General features: G+C 38.6%; 1 protein-coding gene across 1 annotated transcript in view; it reads right to left on the reverse strand.

Annotated features, from left to right (window-relative positions):
* Positions 1 to 23,380, reverse strand: part of CFAP47 (cilia and flagella associated protein 47) — a 500,885-nt gene that overhangs the window by 234,596 nt on the left and 242,909 nt on the right. Inside the window, exons 40-42 of the mRNA XM_039256279.1 lie at positions 17,003 to 17,089; positions 8,189 to 8,259; positions 6,659 to 6,804 (exon numbers count right to left, since the gene is read on the reverse strand). Of these exons, the coding sequence (XP_039112210.1) occupies positions 6,659 to 6,804; positions 8,189 to 8,259; positions 17,003 to 17,089 (304 nt within the window). The remainder of the gene's footprint in view (positions 1 to 6,658; positions 6,805 to 8,188; positions 8,260 to 17,002; positions 17,090 to 23,380) is intronic.

Here is a 23,380-nt window from a genome sequence, read left to right on the forward strand (position 1 = left end):
ATGAACTCGCAGTTCGTGGGTTCGAGCCCCGCGTCGGGCTCTGTGCTGACTGCCACCTCAGAGCCTGGAGCCTGTTTCAGAGTCTGTATTTCCCTCTCTCTCTGACCCTCCCCTGCTCACACTGTCTGTCTGTCTGTCTGTCTCTCTCCTAGAAATAAATAAAAATATTTTTAAAAATTCATCTTTTTTTAATATTATTTTTTTTTTATTTTATTTTGGAGAGAGGGAGAGTATGTGTGTGTGACTGGGGTTGTGGGGGAAAGGGAGAGGGAGAAAGAGAGAGAGGGAGATAGGGAGAGGGAGAGAGAGAGAGAGAGAGAGTGAGAGAGAGAGAGAGAGAGAGAGAGAGAGAGAGAATATGATTCCCAAGCAGGCTCCACATCCAGCACAGAGCCTGAAGTGGTGCTCAATCCCACCACCCTGGGATCATGACCTGAGCCAAACCAGGAGTGGGACGCTCAACTGACTGAGTCACCCAGGCGCCCCAAGACTGCTCTTCATATCAACACTTTTGCAGTTCTCTCTTGTCCCCTTGCTCCTTCCTCCAAATCCAACATCACCTCTTCTTTCACCGCTGCTTTTTCACATCTGCTCACATCTTTACTGCTAGTATGCAAGCAGCAGAAGGCGAGAGAGAAGAGAGTGGTGTGGCGTGGTATCACACACTGCAAGGGTCTCTGAGCCAGTCTCTGGATCTCCAGTCTCCTCCTCTAACTCTTAATTTACTCTTTGTTTTGGCTACGGAGGTGCTTTTTCTAAAGCAAAGATGAATAGCTTCCTGCTTTCATTAACAGTGATTATAATAACATAATTAAGTTATCCAACTAAAATTTCACTGTCTTCCTCATTTTCTTCCCATGTTTGTCGTGAAAATGGCTGCAGGCTTTGGGCGCCTGGGTGGCTCACTTGGTTAAGTGTCTGACTTCAGCTCAGGTCATGATTTCAGGGTTTGGGTTTGAGGCCCACATTGGGCTCTGTGCTGACAGCTCAGAGCCTGGAGCTTGATTGGGATTCTGAGTCTCCCTCTCTCTGCCCCTCTCCAGCTCATGTTCTCACTCTCCCTTTCTCTCTCTCTCTCTCTCTCAAAAATAAATAAACATTAAAAATTAAAACAGAAAAAAGAAAAAGACTGCAGGGCTAGTTGCAGGATGATGGTTTCACAGAAAGCAGGGTGGGTGAAGTGGGAGAAGGCTTTGCAGCGTAGAGGGGGCTCAAACTATGTGTAGTTTTGTGCACATTTACCAAAATGATCTAGAGTTTAAAGTTCACTTAATCTGCTCCCATACTGTGAGCAGACATCATAAGATTAATAAATGTTGCAGAGTGTTTATTGGCCAAATGGGATTTCACCTTCTCTCTGTTTCCCTGGGGAAAACTCAGGGGTATGGGGAGGAGTGTAGTTACCAAAACAACAGCAACGACAAAAAATGAAGTTGTAGGGGCACCTGGGTGGCTCAGTTGGTTACGTGGCCGACTCCTGATTTTGGCGCAGATTATGATCTCACGGTTCATGGGTTTCGAGACTGGCAGTGGACTCTGGGCTGACAGCATGGAGCCTCCTTGGGATTTTTTTCTGTCCCTCCCCACTTGTTCTCTCTCTCTCTCTCTCCCCCTCTCAAAATGAATAAACTAAAAAAAAGGGGGGGGGGACAGGTGGGTGGCTCAGTTGGTTAAGCAGCCGACTCTTGATGTTGGCTTGGGTTATGATCTTGTGATTTGTAGGTTTAAGCCCCGTGTCCGGCTCTGTGCGAACAGCTCAGAACCTGGAGCCTGCTTCAGACTCTGTGTCTCTCTGCCTCTCTCTGCCCATCCCCCACTCATGCTCTGACTGACTCTCTCAAAATTAAATCAACATTAAAAAAAATGTATAACCTTAAAGAACTGTAGTCTTAACAAACTGAATGAAAAATCAAAAGGTGAATGAAATGTGGCTGGCCTTTAAAAATCATGTAAAAGAAAAGAAACCACCCTCAAATAATACTCAGCCCCACCAGATATAAAAAAAAACTTTCATAAAACTGACATTAGTTTGCCTAAATTTAAATTATGTAAAGATATTAGCAAAATTTATTTACTTTCATAGTCAATAAGATTAAACAAAAACCAGTATTGCTAAAGTCTACATAGTAATGATTGAAAAAAGTTGTAGTTTGATTAGAGAATTTTTAAAATCCACACGATAGAGACTGCCAGCTTAATCTCTGCAGCAGCAGAGAGAGAAAGACAGAGAAGACTGGGGAGAATGAAATGAGGGACAAAAAGTCAGATGAGTGGTTCTACTTACTTATGCAAACATAAGGGAGATGGACAGACTGTCATACGACATACTTAACTGGTAAGATTTAGCCTTAGACTAAACTGCTGTAGACTATCAATCTTTAAGAAGGCTTTCCCAGTTCTTCTACCTGGCCATAGGCACCCTTGTTCTGTCAACTTGTTATTTGTTTGGCAAGGCTGAAACTCTCTTTAGTGTCTGGAGCCCTGTTGTGGGACTGGGCCAATCCCCATAAGTTGCTCAGGGATGCTGACTCCCGTCCTCAAGTCAACAATACCTGGGCTTTGGTTTCTATTTGTTCTGACAAGTTCTGTAGACAGAAAAGGACAATGAAGGACTGCAAGATAACGCTCCCAGAGGGGAGAAGAAGTCTAGTTTGGTTCCATATAAAAGCTCATGGGTTGATGAAAGAGGGCTGCTTAGGACTTAGCAAATGGTTGCAACTGGATGGAATCCAGTCTTCACACAGGCTCTAGGTCAAGGATCCCTGCTTGATGACCTTGCCTGCCGGGAGCCGCACCGACCTCTATGGATGGCAGTCACAGCAAGGAAATGGCAGTGTTTGCACAGCTCCTGCCATGAGAAATGAAAACTGGTATCTCCTGCTACTACTGGCTCGTGTTGTGCTGGTATTGACCAGGCCTCACAATATTCCATATCAGAACAATATTCTGAACACAGATACCTCATAAGGAAAAGCATATTCCTGCCTTTACAAGAGAGATTTTAGATGAAAGCTCTACGGATGATTATCAAAAGGCTCTTCCTGAGGGCCTTGCAGATCCAAGACTTAGGGGGTTAAGAACACAAGAATTACAACTGAGCCTGGCCCCGAGACAAAGAGCCTAATTTAGAGTTAAGGTACAGATAAAGGCAGAACTTAAGTTAATACTTACACTTTCTTTTTATTTTTTTTTTTTAATGTTTTTTATTTATTTCTAGGACAGAGAGAGAGAGACAGCGTGAGCAAGGGAGGGTCAGAGAGAGAGGGAGTCACAGATTGAAACAGGCTCCAGGCTCTGAGCCGGCAGTCAGCACAGAGCCCGACGCGGGGCTCGAACCCACGAACCGCGAGATCATGACCTAAGTGAAAGTCGGACGCTAAACCGACTAAGCCACCCAGGCGCCCCTACTTACACTTTCTAATTGGTGATGTACGGCAGCCCCTTCCCCAAGGCCTACTTTCTGCAAACACCCTCCCTTACAGGTGGCTGGGATGAGGATAGATAAGAGTAGCTAAAACATTACCCACAAACAAAAGGCTGACACATTTAGGGCCTCCATGGTGCTCACACATTCAGCATCAAATAGGTTTCCACAAACAACTTATTAACCAACTCAAAAACATACACTTGAGAGCCAGACGGAATGACTCTTAGCCCATCTATACACTTAACCTATGACCTAACCTTAGCGTTATTAACTTAGAACAAATATGTATCCTGTCTTTTACTAAGAATACCCTAATTCTCTAGTTATAAGATTTACTTAACCTCACTATAATTGCAATAGTTCTGCAAGAATATTTCTATAAAACCTGCTTCTGTACACTTTCCAAAGCATCTTATCACAAAGAGCTATCCATTGTAAAAATTCCTTTTTCTGATGTCATGTTATCATTTAACGTATAAATAAAGACACCAAAACCGACAGGACGGAGATGCCTGCCTGGTGATCAGAAAGGATCTCGGGGCTCTCTCACTCTCTTTCGCCGACACCGTCCATCCTTCAGGGACCCCTGGACCTGTCGGAGCCGGCGCGGCCTCCGGCACTTGCCTTTCTCACATGGATGATGGCAGCAATAATGGGTGGTTTCCTATTTGGGAACCCAGGACTACATAGAGGAGACGATCACACAGGCATGATGGTAAAGACAGAGCCCCAGGGTTGTGTTAATACACTGCTTTGTACTATGCAGGGATTGTGTGTGGGTCTGTCAAGCCCTCCTCCCAGCAGGTGCAATTCCTCAAGGACTGGGTCTTGTTTCTACCCTAGCTTCATCCATTCCATCTGCCCCCATTCACACATGAGCAGAAACGCCTTTAGAATTCTGGCATTGGAGAGCATGAATTTTTAGGGATTTTATAAGTTTTCCCCAAAACTAAGAATGTCTATGAACATTGACAGAAGTTTTGTAAACTGTTTATACTTTCGAACACCTATTATATAAGTCATCTCATTTTTCTATTTGGAAGTTCAAATGGAACAGCCAAAATGAAACTAATGACTTTCCTTGATAGCGGTAGTAGTAGAACTATTTCTGTTTTACACATGGAAAGCTATCAAATTGAGACCTAATTACTTTACAGTTTTCAACAGGTGGTTCTTAATGGCAAAGCAGTTATCACACACTTAATAAGAACAGGAGCTAACTAGGTGGACTTGGATGTCTGATTATCTATTTAAGCGTGTAATTGCATTTTTCAATATAATTAGCAATAAATTGAATGTGTAAATTAATAGATGTGTTTCCCCACATAAGGCATTGTAATTCAGTGCAATACTTTAGATTAAGGGCGTTATTTCTTAGTTGATAGCAATATAATATCATGATTACTGTTCTTCTTACTATTTTTTCTGACAACAACAAAATATATGTAATCAAAAGACGTGTTGCAATAAGCTGAGATGCCAAGATAAGTGTAATTATATTTTGATTAATTTAGACAAATTTTATAGACATACACATTATTAATATTCTAATAGTTTAATTGAAATAATACAATCAGCCTCCTTACTATGCTATTGACAATTAACCCTAGCATTTTCTGGGACTATATTGTAAATAAATATAAAAAAGGGATTATGAAGCATCTGATTAAACTACTAGTCACACTATAGTTACTATTTTTCACAAATTTTCATGTAGAGCAATTGAGTTAAATCCTGGACTTCTTAAGGAAAATAAAAAATAAGATTTAACTAATGTTAAATATAAATATAACATTAATATATAATGTTAAATACAAAATGGCATTTTTTTCCTCCTAAATGGTAATTTTAAGTACAGCTACACTTTTCTTTACAAATTTAATAGGCTATATTATTTTTCATGTGTAAATGATTCTGTAGACACCAGGTCAATATAATACTTCTTTCTAATTACCATTATTTCACTGTATCTGCATTCAATATAGTACATCATTGGTACATAATTGATATATTTGGGGCTATCTTCTGAGGGTTATAAATTCCCTCCTCAGGTCAACACATGGCAATTTCTTTCTGGAAGGGGATAAAACCATTAAACCTTTCCTCTAAAGGCTGTCTTGTCTTTATCTCTCTGCCTCTCTTCCTCCCTTTCTCTGTTCTTCCATCCCTCTTTTCCTTCACTCATCTCTCTCTCCTTTGCCGGCTTTAAAGAAGCAAGCTCCTTGGGGCACCCGGGTGGCTCAGTTGGTTAAGCATCTGACTTCGGCTCAGGTCATGATCTCATGGTTTGTGAGTCCGAGCCCTGTGTTGGGCTCTGTGCTGACAGCTCGGAGCCTGGAGGCTGTTTCGGATTCTGGGTCTCCCTCTCTCTCTGCCCCTCCCCTCCTTATGCTCTCTCTCACTCTCTCTCTCTCAAAAATAAATAAACATTACAAAAAATTTAATTCCTTAAAAAAAAAAAAAAGAAGCAAGCCCCACGGATGCTAGAGCCACTAGAAAATTAATTCTGCCAACAACCTTAGAGAGCTTAGAAATGGTTCCTTCCTCAGTAGAGCCTCTGAGGAGAATCCAGCAGTGGTAGATCCCTTGATTGAAGACTTAATAGACCTTAAAGAGAAGACCCATCTAGGTCATGCTCAGACCTCTGATCCGTGGAAAACACGACACAATAAATGTGTATTGTTTTAAGCCCCTCAGTGTTTGGCTATTTGTTATGCAAATACCTAAAGCTAACACAGACAGAGCCACAGCAAGGATAGGCATGCAGCCAGTCTGCTCCCACAGGACTTTCTAAGGCAGCCACTATATTTTTCTTTAATTTTTTTTAATGTTTACTTATTTTTGAGAGAGACACAAACTATGAACTGGAGAGGGGCAGAGAGAGCGGGAGACTGAGAATCCAAAGCAGGCTCCAGGCTCTGAGTTGTCAGCACAGAGCCCGCCGTGGAGCTCAAACTCAGAAACTGTGAGATCATGACCTGAGCTGAAGTGAGACGCTCAACCGACTGAACAACCCAGGTACCCCTAAGGCAGCCGTTATAAAGTATACCCACAACTAGTGTAACTTTTTGCTTATTTGTGAGGAGAAGCTCTTTGTTTAGCAACAACAGGCTTAAGTTGTTATCTATGTTACCTGTTGAGAACCTTCAGCTGCCTTCATGTCACCTGCATTGATTATTCAATTAAAGTGCCAGCCCATGATGAAAGCCCATGCCACAGTTGTGTTCTTACCGCTTTGTTGCTGAGGATGATGACACAGTAGCGTGTGTGCATGTCAAAGGGAAGAAACAGGAGCTCCAGGCTTGAAGTCCCTTTCACTCCCAGGTGAAGAGTATGTGTGGAACAGAAGAACTCTCTGATGAAATTGGACTTAATTGCTACAAAAACATGAAGCAGAGCCTGTTTACATACCACTTCATAAGTGCTGTTCAAATAAAGCAGCTGTTTCAATTAGTGCTTAAAGTTTTGAAATGAATTAAAAAAATACTTAAAGCATTAGCACGCCAAACTAGGTGACACATGTAGCTGTAATGAAAGTGCATGTGACGCCAGCACAGGCTTGAGATCATATAAAATGTGTAATTATGACCAATTAAAGATTCCCTAACAAATAATTTCGTTACAAAGGGAACTTCACTAGTATTAGTGACTTCATTAGTCAGATATACATGTATCAATGGCAAAGCGCTCATCCAAGCATCTTCAACTTTTTCTCTGGAGTGCATAATAGTTCACATAACAGGGTGTAATAGCTTCAACTGGTAATTGAAGAATATATATATATACACACACACATATGTATATATACAAATAAACATAGACATATACATATATATACACACACACACATATATATATGTATCTTTTTCTTCAACACTGCTATGAATATGGTGATAGCGTGGGGCAGTCTTAGTGATGTGATCCTAATGAGCAGTATGCTACAATGCAACAGTGTGATTTCTGACACTAGAGCAAAAATGTAATACATTTTCTTCGAAACGTCTTTCTTGGCTAACTTGCGGTTAGAACCAAGTCGTCAACCTGTGAAGAAGCCTACACCATGTGAAAAGCCACATGTAAGTGTCTAGGTCAACAGCCCCACCTGAGGTCCTAGCCGAAAGGTATCAACCATCAGGCATGTGAGTAAGGAAGCCTTTGGGACGACTCAAGGCCCAGCCGCCGTCTGACTGTAACTACGCCACAGATCCTCAGTAAGAAGAGTCTAGCTGAGGCCACTGTAGAAGTGTGAGAGATAATAATGCTAATACATTTTAATTGTGTAATGCTACTACATTTGGGATGGCTTCTTCTGTAGCTAGAGATAACCAGAACATCCCAAATCCACTGTCCTGCCCATATTCCATTCATAGTTTCTAAATCTACAGTTATTTCGCAAAACAAAGTAAACCTGTGTTCTCCGTATCATTTGAAACACGGTGATACTTGTCACCTAAATGGATTTAGGAAGTTCAGAATAAGCCAAAAGAAACATAAAAGTCATTTATCTAAGTACATTCATTGTATGGGTAAGGAAGCCATGACAGGTGGTGAAAAGAAAGATGTGGGCGGAGTCCTGCAAAGGGTCATGAACGGAGAGGCTGAGGACAGCACCTGGGCCTCCCCTTCCGCCAGCGATCCTCAGGGCTCGCCGTTCTGTCTATTGCCATAACCAGGCTTTGTTGAGTATTTCATTCACTAGTATGCTATGCACATAAAAGTCAGATGTAAAAACAAATAAAAGCTTTTCCTTGAGGTACTCACAGGTTTTTAAGGCGTTTGTGAAATGCCAACAACCCTCAGCACTGTCACTTTCACGGCTACTTCCAGCGTCCCTGTCATAAGTAAAGAGGAGAACAACATGAACCACACAAATGAATTCAATCCGACAGATCCTTAAAATGTATGGCTACCTAAATGATCTGCAAAGACCACAGACATATTTCATAAGTCACCTTTATGTTTATATTGGTTCAGAAATTTTTTTATTTTTTTTAATGTTTTATTTATTTCTAGGAGAGAGAGAGAGAGAGAGACAGCGTGAGCAGGGGAGGGTCAGAGAGAGAGGGCGTCACAGACTCCGAAACAGGCTCCAGGCTCTGAGCTGGCAGTCAGCACAGAGCCCGACGCGGGGCTCGAACCCACGAACCGCGAGATCATGACCTGAGCGAAAGTCGGACGCTTAACCGACTAAGCCACCCAGGTGCCCCTCAGAAATTTTTTTTAAAAAGGCAAAAAGGAAACTAACAATCATTCATAGGTGCACCACTGGTTAAATTTGGTAAAAAACAAACTTATGAATACTTTAGATAAAGAATCATTTGATAATAAAAAATAAATAAAATCCTGGGACCCAAAAGTAGTGGTCTCAACCTAGGACTACACAGGTATTCTCTCCAAAAGTGCTTCTAGAACTTGATTTTTTCAAAGATTCTCTTCTCTTGGCTTACTGTTTCCAATTTGCTTCTTTCCAATAAGGACAGAAGGAGATATGGGCAGCTATTTAATCTCGTTGCATTTCTGAAAATTAATTAGCAGACCATAGCCTGCAGCAACTGCCTCCCTTGAAAGGTTCCATATCTTCCAGAACCCATCAATTTCCCCCAAACTGCTCTTCTCTTAATATTCACAATTACTTTGCTCAACAAGCTGGCAATTAGCATCTGGGCTCTCAGATATTGTTTGCCTGATTCTTTTTCTGAGAATAAGAAAACCATGTCATCTGCTTTTGTCTGAATATGATGCTGTTAAAATATATGGACTATTTCCAAGTAAAGTTCTAACCATATTGATTCCTTTTCTCCACTGCCTTTTCTCTTCACAATAGTCTTAATAACCTTTACCACATCTTGTAATTATTCTCGGCTTTACCTCAACTCACAGGCATTCTAATTGGCAGTTCAATATTTTATGTAATTTGAACATTTGATAGATACTTTAAGGCTATCAGAGACATATTAGACAGATAATTTAGCATTTATAAGGGAGACTATGCAGAGATTGGAAAGAGCAACAAAGAATGCTTATTTCTCAATGCAGGGTTCCACCGTCATCTCGATAATGGAGCTTTGGGTAGAATGCTTGATTAAAAACCTCAGATAATTTCAGAACTTCATTTTGTTCAATACTTGTAATCTCTAGCCCTTCAGTCATTTTTTCCCATAATGAATAGAAAAGCAGAGCAATTTGGCTTCATCTCCTTTTTCTTATTTCTTGAAGAAGAGCTAATGAAAGTACCTTTTGAATAAATGAGTTGCCTCATGCTCAAAGCAGACTCTCAACACCCAGAAAAACTGAGTTACCTGTATTTTTTATGGTAAAAACAGAAAAAATTGAACAAGCAATTTTTGCATTAATCAATTAATTAATGCCTTAGTTGCATTAATGATGATCACGATTAAGAGACATCAGAAAATAATTAAATAAAATAATTTGGTTCAGGAAAATTCTGTTACCTGATCAATGTTCCTAAGTCTAGAAATTCAGTCACAAACTCAACTTGTTTACAAAACTAGTACCTTGCAGGTTCAGAAACGGAACAGAAAATTAACTCCACCTTTGGTTACTCCTTGTACCTCAGTCTATGCTATCATTTTCCTAAATGGTCATCAATTACTGTTGAAGCCATGGCAGAGGGAGCATTTTTAAACCTTGGGTCTTAAGGAAGAAAGAGCATGAAAAGAGGCTATAATTATATAAAATGCTGTAGATCAAGCAATGGAATATTTTCTGCTAATTGAGTAGTAGGCTAAAGTCAGGGAGTGAATCCTAGTTATGAGGTATGAAGGGATGACATTCCTTTTTCCTCTCCAGTGGTGGTACACAGCTCTTTTCAAGCTAAGATCATCAAAATGACATTGAACAAGGGTGCCTGGGTGACTCAGTCGGTTGAGCGTCTGACTTCAGCTCAGGTCATGATCTCACGGTTTGTGGGTTCGAGCCCCACATTGGGCTTTGTGCTGACAGCTAGCTCAGAGCCTGGAGCCTGCTTCGGATTCTGTGTCTCCCTCTTTCTCTGGCCCTCTCCTGCTCATGCTGTCTCTATCTCTCTCTCAAAAATAAATAAAATATAAAGAAAAAATGACATTGAACAAGAATATTCAATATTCAGAGCAAGAATAAACCAGCCCCAAGAATGACTTCCCACTCAAATCTTTTCCAATAGGGAAGGAAGATCTTTATTATAAGCCTTCAGGAAGCTACTCCTGGGCAAGTATTCAGGGCTGTGTCCAAATCAAAGTAGATCTTATTGTATATTATGTTAGTGAAGAAATATATATATTTTAGTATAATTTTTAATATTTTTTAATATGCTGGTATATTAGTTTCCTCTATGGCATAGATTGAATGCCCCAGATGTCTGTATTTGGAGAAAGGGACTAAAAGAAGGTAATTAAAGTTAAATGATCATAAAGGTGGGGCTCTGATACAACACAATGAATTCTCTTATAAGAAAAAAGAACAGTGAGCTCACTCTCTCTATGTAAGCACAAAAAGGTCACGTAAGCCCATAGCCAGAAGGCTGTCACCTACAAATCAAGAGATGAGGCCTCCGAATGAAAGCAACCTTGGCCACACCTTGATCTTGGACTTCCAGACTCCACAGCTGTGGGAAATAAATTTCAATTGTTGAAGCCACCCTTCTTATGTTATTTTGTGATAGCAGCCTGGGAGGATTAAGATTCTCTGTAACACTTGCATCTTATTTTAAGCACTTTAAAATATTATTCTGTGAAGTAGAACAGGCTTCATCAGGCTGCCAAAGAGCATGGTGACATTAAAAGCAGGTATGAAACCCTAATGTAGAACAAGAGGACCAAGGCAGATTGTTACTCTTAGTACACACATCTGGCCTTTGATTCACTCATCTTTCCTTGGAGATATGCCTAAGTCTAACCGTCACCAATTATTCATTGTAGTAAAATGAAATATTTTAAAATCACGGCCATGCACAATACAGCTTTTCTGGGTTTTGAGCAAGCAACAGGACTCAGAAAAAAAAATGTCTCTCAGGCCTTCTTTCATGTGGGAGGCTATTCTCCGCCAAGCTACTCTGGGAGACAAGAATGAATGAAGAAGCTCATGGAGTATACAGTCTGTCATACAAAGTAGGTCTGCAAGAAATAATTACAAAGCAGAAGGATAAACACTTCAACACCTTTTCGACTTTCATTCACACTCTCCTACAATCCATATGCAGAAGCATATGCCTTGTATTTCCCCTTGCCCGTCCCCACCTCCACTGTCTCAGCAATTCCTTCTTCCCCAGCTCCTTTTATACTTGCAGGAAAGCTCTCCTCTGCTCTAGATTCAGGCCATCAAAATTCTACTCATGTTTCAGATCCCAATTTGTAGACGATAAAGAAGGATAAAGAAGAAGAGGAGAGTATCGTATATGCACGAGAAAAAAGTGCTTACTACCTCATTATTCTCCTTCAATGTCTTGTTCTCCAGTTAGATCTCTATGATACCTAGATAGTGCTATTCCTTGCCAATGAGCTCACAGAACCGTTTTGTTTTCTTTTTTGTCAACATATATTACTGAATGCATCCTGCCCTGTACAGTTGCCTCCACTGATGTAGATTTGTTTCTCCTTCTCTACTTGAAGGTTGGCTCCTTGAGAACCAGATCTCTCACTTACTTATCCCAGTATTCCGCTGGTACTAAGAACACTGCTTGAGGGGCCACTTAGCAAGATTTTATTAAATGATAAATAATTCAATGTCGCTGGAAAACATATCAAGTCATATCACTGTAGGAGATTATTTACAAAGTGCTCATTTCTGAGCACTGCTGACCCATCATATAATTTTAAAGTGTGGCTAAAATCAGTCTCTTGTTCTGTTCCCTTCTGATAATCCTGTGGATTTAATTAGAATAAAAACTTCTTAACTGCTCTTGCTTATGCTAAGGATCATTTTCCCATAGAGTAAAATGTATAATGAATATAAAGTTTTATCATCCATGTGGTTTCAAATGTGCTAGTTTTATACGTATCTGTTACTTAAAAAGAGCAGTTTATAGATAGAGGCATTTTTAAATTTTTTAATAGGAGACTTTACCTTTCTTTATGCCACCTCAAATATAATTTCAGCATTTCACTGCTCATTTGAGAAGAGAATATTGATTATCTGGGCAGACAGTGACTGAAGTGATCTACGGAGGAGTATCAGCATATGCTAGGTCATGCTCCGGGAGCATCCCATACCTCAGTGGATTAGCACACGTTTACTTTGTGCTCACATTATATCCTGGAGGGAGAGGATGCACTCAAAGATTCTTGGTGAAGGGGGGCTCCATTTCTTTTTCTTTGCCTTTTCTTTTTTCTTTTTCTTTCTTATTGTACCAAATGTTAGAGTAAATCAAGTAAATGTAAACTACCTCATAACACATAGATTTCATGAAAAGTATAGGGTGAATTTCTGCTACAGGGGAGTCCATTTCTATACGTGCTTCATTAGTAGTTGTATCAGGGAAAGGGAACATGAAAAATTGTTCACTGGCTCCTAATGTTATCCCTTGGAGCAAACATTCACCACTTTTCCTCAGATGCCATTGGCCAATTAAGTTATATGTTCACACCTAACTTCAACTGGGGAAGTGCAATATCACCACATGCCTAAAAAGAACAAAACAGAGATATTTGTTAAACACTCAAAAAAAAACAAAAACAAAAACAAAAAAACAACAACAAAGATTACTGAAGCACCTGGGTGGCTCAGTTGGTTAAGATTCCAACTTTGGCTCAGGTCATGATCTCACGGTTTGTGAGTTTGAGCCCTGCACTGAGCTCTGTGCTGACAGCTCAGTCTGGAGCCCACTTCTGATTCTCTGTCTCCCCCTCTTTCTGCCCCTCCCCTGCCTGTGCTCTATCTCTCTCTCTCAAAACTAAATAAACATTAAAAAATTTTTACTAAAAAATTAAAAACGATTATGGAGTATTTTTTTTAACCTTTTTCTTTTTTTAATTGATTTTTTATTTTTATTTTTTTAAAATAGTTTATTGTCAAGTTGGTTTCCTATAACACCTAGTGCTCATCCCCACAAGTGCCCTCCTCCATGCCCATCACCCCCCTTCCCTTCCCCCAACCCCATCTGCCCTCAGTTTGTTCTCGGCCTTCAAGAGTCTCTCATGGTTTGCCTCCCTTCCTCCCCCCCACTATTTTTCCCCTTCTTCTCCCCCATTTTTTAACCTTTTTCTTGTTCTCTTGCTGATTAGATCTAGAGATGAGAGTGGGTTTTATTGAGATAATGCTTACTGCATGGTATATTACAAAAGTTATTAATCATAGGGGTACTACTTCAGACTTCCATTCTGGTCATGATTCAAAATGGATGTCCTTAAATTTTATTTGAATCTGGAAATCTATTCAAGACAAACATTAAAGAGAGCTTTAAAGAAAACAGGATATGTAACATTACTAAGTATTATTTTATTAAGACATATTTAAAGATCAAAAGGCCACATTATGCCAGTGAAGCCAGAATGATGAAATACTAGATACTTCTGTGCTGTTTGAAATAAAACTCTTTTTTTGTGTTCCCTCATGGTGGAGGTTGTTGGTTGCCTATCCCAATATTCATGGGCCCTTTCCTGCTCACTGACCAACCTCATTTTATTTTTTATTTTATTTTAAGGTTTATTTATTTTGACAGAGAGTCAGAGACAGCACGAGTGGGGGAGGGGCCGAGAGAGGGAGAGAGAGAATCCCAAGAAGGCTCTGCACTGCCAACAGAGCCCGATGTGGAGTTTGTACTCACAAACCCCGGGGTTATGACCTGAGCCAAAACCAAGAGTAACAGGCTTAATCAAGTGACCACCCAGGTGCCCCAAAAAGCTCATTTTATTTTTGATGTGTATGTAGAGAAGGATGGTTTCTCAATCTAACTTCCAGCTAGATTTGGCCAACTGTCTATAATCAGAAATGCTGTGTGCTATTTCTGGGAAGCTTCCCTGAGAAAGAAAAGGCACTCTTATTGTGCTTCCTCCTTTCTGCTACCTATAAAGTGGATTGGATTGTTAGGCTTCTGGATACTTTAGCTGATCCTTGAGAAAGCAAATAACGACTTGCCTTCTACATGGATGGGATCCTAGAGGTGTTATAGAGTAAGCATTCAGGACCCCAAAAGAAGGAACCGTATTGTGTTTCTAATAAATCTCTTCAGAACTGGTAGAAAAATAGCCTGTGGGATAAACCTGAGACTGTTCTATTTCAGCCCAACATGCGGATTTGGGGCTCAGGATTTAGCTGAGGCCAAATGGACAAACCAAGGTCCATCTCTTTTCCTTGAAAAATGATAGCCTTTGCCTTTGTAAGTCACTCTGACCTTTGACCTGATTGACAATCTTCACAGAAGTGCATAGGAGGAAATCCTCAGTTGTTTGAACAAAAGTCTCTGAATCATTCTTTGAGAGTTAATCTACAGAAACCGAACTACTCTACGCTGTATTGTGTTCTCGCTGACCAATACTCAATGTCACTATATTTTTATGTGAATTTTATGACAGGAAACCTTGAGCAAGGAACTATGAAAGTAAAGTATTATAAATATGAATGGAAGAGACTATATGAGAAAGAATGATTAATAATGTTTGAGATCACAATAGATACACTTCTGAAGCTGTACTTCATTCTGAGTGGGTGATTATTTTGGAGGAGTGTTTGTAAAGTGTCCTTTCCAGAAAATATTAAATTATAAATGTCTTAATACTTGTTCATTACTTTTTGGTTTAGAATTGAGAAGCATAACATAAAAATGATGTCTTTACCTATAGCTTCAATAATCATGGAACTTTGGACCTAATCAAAACATTCCAGAATATTATATGAAGAAAAATTACGTTAAAATTTGGGATACAGATTTCCTATACTGCGCTCCAAATTAAGAAAGGGGAACTCAGTTTTACTATTCATTAAACTGATCCAAATTTGAGTTACTTAGGTTCAGAGACACCTATACCATTGCTATGCGATCTGACTCCACTTGAACGTGTTATACTATAAATTATTTGTGGTTAATGTGGGGAAATTATTTCAAGCCATTCAGGTAAAATCTATGATGCCAAAGAGCTGCTTAGTCAAGAAGCAAGGGACTGAAAAGATAAAAACTTAGAACTATTTACTGAAGCATCTGTGGCAATACCAGCGTTTTAGACTCCAAAGAAATTAACATAAAATGCCTAAAATACTATGGAATTGTACTACAATTCATATGGTATCTGTAATGATGTTTTATTGCTCAAGGTATTAATTCATATTTTATTATTCAGTAAAGCAAATGTAAAAGGAAGACTTAGAATGCCTTAGTTAAGCATGTAATTAGCATTCAATAAAGCAAATGCAGTGAGACAAAAATGGTTTCTTCTTTAACAATTTTTCTCACAGAACAGCAAATGAAGAAATCAAACATGATAAACTAAATCCTTATAATCTCATGAAATTAACGGCTTAAATACAATTCATTTTTGGAAAAAAACTACACTCATTTTAATCTTAGCAAGATTTGCACAAATCACATTAACACTGGTTATTCCGATGGTATCAAAATTGCCAAATCCTGACATGTTTTGGCATTGAAAAGGATGACACTGTGGTCAAGGAATACACAGAGACAAAGATATAAAATGAACTAACAACACAGGAATCGACAGATGTATACATTTCACTAATACATATTTGCATTCTTTTCTTTTGGTCGAACTTTCTTTAACCTTGGCAACATGGCTTTTATTCTATTTCACATTAGTTATTCTATAGTTTAAAACAGGTAAGAAATATAAAACAATCTAACTTTTAAGAATTCTACTTCTCTATTCCAAAGTTAAAGTTTCTTTCTAAACTAAATACAGACTTCAGAATGTAGGTGAAAGCTTAAATAGTCGATCCTCATCATCTACAAATTATGGTTATTTGCAAATCTGTCTCCCCCCTAAAAGTGATTTGTAACCCTCAAATCCATATTCATGGAGCTTCCCCTGCTGTTTGGGGACATGTGTAGAGTGGCAAAAAGTTCCATTCAGTGGTCATGCAAGTTCCCAGTTAAGGTCAAACAAAGTGACACTGGACCTTGTTCTGCTTTAGCTTTCACATAAATGACCAGAGGACGGAGATGTAGGAGGCAGGACAGAAATACAAACATTCAAGAAGCTCCATCCAGCTCTGGGACCAGGTGGACAGGGTGTGAATCAATATGCCGGCATGTGTTAGTGGGTCAGCCTCATGCAAGTCACTTAAACACTTCTGAACCTCACTTTCTCCATGTGAAGAAAACAGAATCTGCCAGCATGGCTTATTTTTAGGATTTAGGATTTCTTCTAGAGTAATATTTCCTCAGTTCCACAATTTTGTAGAACATAACAACTACAAATAATGAGAATCCACTGTATTTAATCAAGTACATATTGATTTAATTTTCATGTAGTCTAGTAACACATAAGAGAATAGAATTAACTGTGAATAAGTTACGTATAATATAAATATTTCAAATAAATGAAAACTACTGTATGATTATATAACAAGTTTAGTTGAAAGCTAATTTCTCAGAATTCTCAGAGCATAAAATATATTCATATTTACCCATTATTTGTGTGGTTAATGAGTTGTCCAGATTCAGTTAATTGAGATGGCAAAGAGATAAATGTTGATGATTCCACCAACGTGACACTAAAATAAATGGGGAAAAAAAGACTTATTTTGAATTTTATTATAACAAAATTCAAATGACCACAAAACATTCTTTAAAGATATTTCCTTCATTTATAAAATATAATTAGAATCAGAATAAATTATTGTTCAAAAAATCCACATGTTCTCATTTTGCATCTCAAAACATAAATATTTAAAAAAGGGAAAGATCAGGGCACCTGATCCTGATCCTCAGGGCAACTGAGCCTTACTAGCTTAGTTGTTAGAGCATGCAACTCTTGATCTCAGGGCTGTGAGTTCGAGCCTCACACTGGGTGTAGAGATCACTTTTTTTTTTTTTTTAATGTTTTATTTATTTCTGAGAGAGAGAAAGAGAGAGAGAGAGAGAGAGACAGTGTGAGCAGGGGAGGGTCAGAGAGAGAGGGAGGCACAGAATCTGAAGCAGGCTCCAAGCTGTGAGCTGTCTGTCGGCACAGAGCCCGACGTGGGGCTCAGACTCACGAACTGGGAGATCATGACCTGAGCAGAAGTCAGATGCTTAACCGACTGAGCCACCCAGGCGCCCCTAGACATCACTTTAAAAAAGAAGGAAAGATCTGGAATTGAAATATGTAAAAAATAATATTCTATTATATGGAAAGGCAGTATCTAATTCTCATAGCAAGGAACTTTAGAATACAAATGACTTCTCATATTATATTCCACAAACAAAATGGAATCACATCCTGGTCTCAATGTATTGTCAGAGTTGTATACATTTCATCATTTCTAATCTTATTTCCAAATAGGAGAAATGTTTCTTTCAGGACTGGAAATGAGATGAGGATATCTAGTTAATCAGTGCATTAGTAATTATGCCATCTTCGGGAATTACGTAGCAATTCAGTCCTACTTATAAGATAATGCTCATTCATTCAAGAAACAATTATGGAGACTCCATTTTATGTTAGATGTGGGACTAGATGCTGGTAATAGAAACGTGAATCAGTTATCCACTCTGCCTTAGGTTGCCCATATTATAGTGGTAGATAGGGTGGAAATGATCCTCTCGCTGTGTGTCAAAGATGTCATGAAGAGTCATGTCAAGAATGCCTAATTCTATCTGTAGGGTTGAAGAGAATCTGTAAAATATTAAGAACACATTTATTCAAACTTGATTTTGTAGGGGACAACTACAGGCCACACACCAGGATGGGCCACTTTGGTGTGAAGATTATTTTGAGTTAAAATCAATCAAAGCCCAGCAGATGTAGGCTTACCTCTTCACCTTCCTCTCAGCTTACTAAATTTACATTGCAAGAGAGATTCTATAGAGAAAAAGAACTATTAACAGAGATTCCTCTCTACCTAAGAAATTTATCTAAATAGGGGTGCCTGGGTGGCTCAGTTGGTTAAGTGTCCAACTTCGGCTCAGGTCATGATCTCACGGTACGTGGGTTCGAGCCCCGCGTCGGGCTCTGTGCTGACTGCCAGCGTAGAGCCTGGAGCCTGTTTCATATTCTGCATTTCCCTCTCTCTCTGGCCCTCCCCTGCTCACACACTCTCTCCCTTTCTCTCTCAGAAATAAATAAAACATTAAAAAAAATATTTTAAAAAAATTTATCTAAATAGGACAACCTTTGTTTTCCAGACATCTCCTCTCACCTTCTTGCTAATGGTCTTCTCCTTTGTATCCTCACACCCCATCCGTCTCCTTAGCTCATGTAAGCCTCTTGTTGCCACATTGTCCTTAGAATTTTATGTGTGTGTGAATTCCCCTTATGTAAGAAACTAAATTTGATTTTCTCCTGTTACTCTATCTCATGGCAATTGGATTCTTAGTTCAGCTAGAAAGGTCTTGAAGATCAGGAAAAATTTCTTCCCTCCCAACTATTCATCAAAATAAAGCTTTATTATGTAAGTTATCTCATAATATGAAATTTACAATAAAAATAGATCAATAAAATTAATCAAAAATTTTAGCAATAAAACACAAACACACATACAACTGCATACAAAAAAAATTTAATACATTCATACATTCTACTGTTTCAATGTTGAAGGGGTCAGGACAGCTCCCACTCCCAGAATGTGCCACTTTGGCAAGCAGATTATTTTAAGCTTAATACAATCAAGACCTTTTGGACTCAAAAGAAACTTTTGCCTCTCCTTTAACTATACAGTAGAATCTAAACTGGGGGGTCTTCCCCAGAATAAGCCTTATTATTAGAAATAAATTTTATCTGAGTGACCCATCTTGTATGGCAGGACAAATGTCTAATTACCAATCATCTGCCCTTCTTAACCTGTGAGGTACCTTCTTTTCCTCTAAAATCCCTGACCCCTGTCCCCTTCTTCTTCGTTCAGGATGACATATATACCTTATTTTGCCTGTCCTTGGAATTTTCATGTCTGGGTGGATTCCCCATATTTCCACTATTAAATTTGATTTTCTCCTGTTAATACGTTTCATGTCAATGTGATACTTAGTCCAGCTAGAAGGACTCTTAAAGGGAACCAGAATTCTTGCTTACTGACAAGGTTAACATCACTTTCTGTCCTTTTACTTTAGGTTGGTAGTTCTGAGAGCTTTATACAAGGGTTATAAGAAATTACACTCATATTAAATACTAAACCTTTTTTAAATAGACAAAATTAACTGTAGCAGACTGTTAACTATGAGCTATATATAAGACATCTATCATACTACCAGACTGGCTTATATCATTTTAAAGTTATAGTTAAGCAAAAGTAGGAAGAATTCCTCTCGAGAGAGTAATTTTAATTTAAATTAAGGCACTACATTCTCATTTAAATCTCATTATATTATGAGGCAGAAAAAAATTTATAATGTTTCTTTATATTTCTATAAATCCAAGGTGAATCATCAGGGCAATTTATTTTGGTCATAATTTTTTCTGTGTAAAAAAGTGTCACAAAGATAACACAATTTTACACACAAATAAAATGACTAAACCAGTAACATAAATATTGAACTTTTCATACAGTGTGCATGTGCCATTTTGAGATAAAATAGCATTTAAAAAGCCCCTGCTTAATTACAATGAAGATGTCCTCCATAAAATATAAATATTAACTGAAAAATGAAATAAAAACTGCCATTACAGTGGAGGGGAAAAAAAACCTTATGTGATTAGTGCAGCTTCTGAATGGTAGTTCCCACACTTAAATGTGTATTACACTCATTTGCAGTGTTTGTTCAAAATGCAGATTCCCAAGCTTCTATGGGCATGAATTATGACTTAGTCAAGTCTGGCATGGGTTCTAGGAACCTCCATTTAAAACAAGCTCTCCAGGGATGCCTGGGTGGCTCAGTCAGTTAAGCATCTGACTTAGGCTCAGGTCATGATCTCATGGTTCGTGGGTTCAAGCCTGCTGACAGCTAGCTCAGAGCCTGGAGCCTGCTTCAGACTCTGTGTCTCCCTCTCTCTCTGACCCTCCCCTGCTCACGCTGTATCTCTCTCTCTCTCTCAGAAATTTAAAAAAAAAAAAACAACAAAACACATTAAAAAATTTTTTTAATTAATAAAAAACCAAGCTTTCCAGATGCCTTTTAAACAGCTTATCTATGGATTAAACTTTGAGCAATCTTGATTTAGATCAGCAGTGCTCTAACATTAATGTATAAACAAATCATCTGGCAATGTTGTTAAATCCAGATTCTGCCTCTCATGGTTGGAGTGGGCCTGAGATTCTATTTGTCCAAACTCCCAGGTGATGTTGATTTTGCTGATTCAAGGACCATACTTTGAGAAGCAAGAGTGTGATCTAAAACAAAAACCATTTCTCAAATAATAAAACCAGGCTACCAGAAAAAGAAAGGCAAGGAATGGCAGAGTGGGAAGCACCATATATTCACTTCTCTATATAAGAAACAGAAACACTGGAAAAGATGGTAAAAATGAACTTTTTCACAACTCTGGTAAATTCTTGAAAGGCTAGCAACAATCTGAGTAGTGTTTATTCAAGAAAGACTGTCACACCTTAGTAAGAACAGCAGAGTCTGTGGCCTTGTAACTTTCATGTTATAACTCCCATCTTCCTCACCACTGCTTGGCAATAGCCTTGAAAACCATCAGCCTTGCCACCAAGATAGTTGTAAAAACGGGGAGGCAGTAACATGAGGGGACAGACTGAGATTGGAGCTCTTCGAAAAAAAAGTTCCACCCTTGAGCATTGCTACTTTTTTATGCATCTCACAGCTCACTGGAAGAAAATCAGTTAACAAGGTGTTGTCTTTATTGACCTGACTCAAAGGAAAGCAACAATACTCAGGATGTTAGTTGAAAATCAGTAGCAATTGTACCTGAGGTTCCTACAGCAGTTGGATCAAACAAGAGTTTGCCCAAAGAGCAGAGGAACATCTGGGGAACGAGAGTCCTATATGAGGGGTTCAAGTAGCTTTCTAGATCCCCAGAGGCCATGAAAGATCTTCAACCCTGTCTGTGGGAGACAATGATGTCCCACCAAATAAAGAATACTAATAAAATTTTTCAAAAGAACCAATTATAAATTTTGGACTTAAAAAGTACAATGTCTGAAATTAAAAAATAATTAGAGGAGCTCAGAGCAGGTTTGCAGTGGCAAAAGACCTAGAGTACCTAAAAATGGGCCAGATGAAATGATTAGCTCTAAAGAATAAAAAGAGAAAATAATGAAGGAAAATTAGCCTCAGAAAACGGTGAAACACCATCACACAAAAACCTAAGCCTAATCAGAACACGGAAAAGATAGGAAAGAGGCAGAAAGAAAATGTGAAGAGATAAATGATGAAAAATTCCATTCCCAAATTTGATGAGAAATGTTACTTTTCACATCCAAGAAGTATAAATTTATTCAGGATAAATCCAAGGCAATCTAAAACTAGAAAATAAGAGTCAAAAGGTTAATGAGCCAAGACATGGTAAGCAGCAAGACAAAACTGACTCAATGCCTACATTGTTCCTCAGTAAAATTAACAGGTGAATTCCCATCTGAAACCCTTTAGGACAGAAGGTAATGTGGTGATAGAGTCAGTGAGCTGAGAGAACAATGCCAATAAAGAAGAGAATATACAGACGCGCTTGGGTGGCTCAGTCAGTTAAAGCATCCAACTTCAGCTCAGGTCATGATCTCACATGTTCGTGAATTCAAGCCCTGTGCCGGGCTCTGTGCTGACAGCTCAGAGCCTAGAGCCTGCTTTAGATTCTGTGTCTCCAACGCCCTCTCCCCTCCTCTGCTTTCACCCTCTCTCTCAAAAATAAAATAAAACATTTAAAAAAAAAGAATGGCATATAGAAGAAAACTGTTCTTCTAAAATGAAGGAACAAATGACAAATAAAAACCGAAAAGTTCATTACTAGCATACCTGCCCTACAAGAAATACTAATGAGGGTCTTTCAGGCTGAAATAAAAGGATTCTAGAATTTAATTCAAAACCACATGAAATAAAAAACACCAGCCTAAGTCACTATGCTAAGTGAAATAACCTAGTCTCAGAAGGACAAACCCTGTATGATTCCATTTATATGAGGTGTCTAAAATGGTCAAACTCAAAAAGCAAAGAACAGAATAGTGGTTCCCAGGATTTGGGACTAGGATAGAAAGGGGAGGTGTGATATACAGTTTCAGTGATGCAAGATGAATAAGTACTAGAGATATGATATACAACAGATTTAATAATACTGTACTGTGTACTAAAAGGGAAATTCTCATGTCAAGTATTCTTACCATTAAAAAAGAGAAAAAAAAAGAACGTAACACAAGGAAAGTTTTGGAGGTGATGATGGATATGTTTATTGCCTTAACTGTGGTGATAGTATTATGGCTGTATATATGTGTCCCAACTCATCAAACTGTATACAGTAAACATACGCAGGTTTCTTTCTGTTGTTTATCAATCCTACCTCAACAAACAAGAAGATATCAAGGAAACCAGAAAAAAAGGTTCTTTGAAAAGATCACTAACACTGATAAACATTTACCTACATTGATCAAGAATAAAGAAAAGAAGATCAAATTATTAAAATAAGGGATGGAAGAAGGGTCATGACTATTGACCTTCTACGAAAAAAGGGATTATATAAGAGAATATTATGAAAACTTCTATGCCAACAAATTTATTATTTGGAGGAAATGCACAAATTCCTAGAATGGCACAAACTATCAAAATTGATTTAATGAGAAATAGAATATTCTAATTAGACCCATAACAAATAGAGGTGGAACTAGTAATGAAATAAAGTTCCCACAAAACAAAGCTTGGACACAGATGGCTTCAGTTGTGAGTTCTACTGAAGATTAAAAGAATTAATACCAATCCTCCATAAA

This window comes from Hyaena hyaena, unplaced genomic scaffold, assembly GCF_003009895.1.
Source record: "Hyaena hyaena isolate Hyena2069 unplaced genomic scaffold, ASM300989v1 scaffold_12, whole genome shotgun sequence".
Classification (NCBI taxonomy): Eukaryota; Metazoa; Chordata; class Mammalia; order Carnivora; family Hyaenidae; genus Hyaena; species Hyaena hyaena.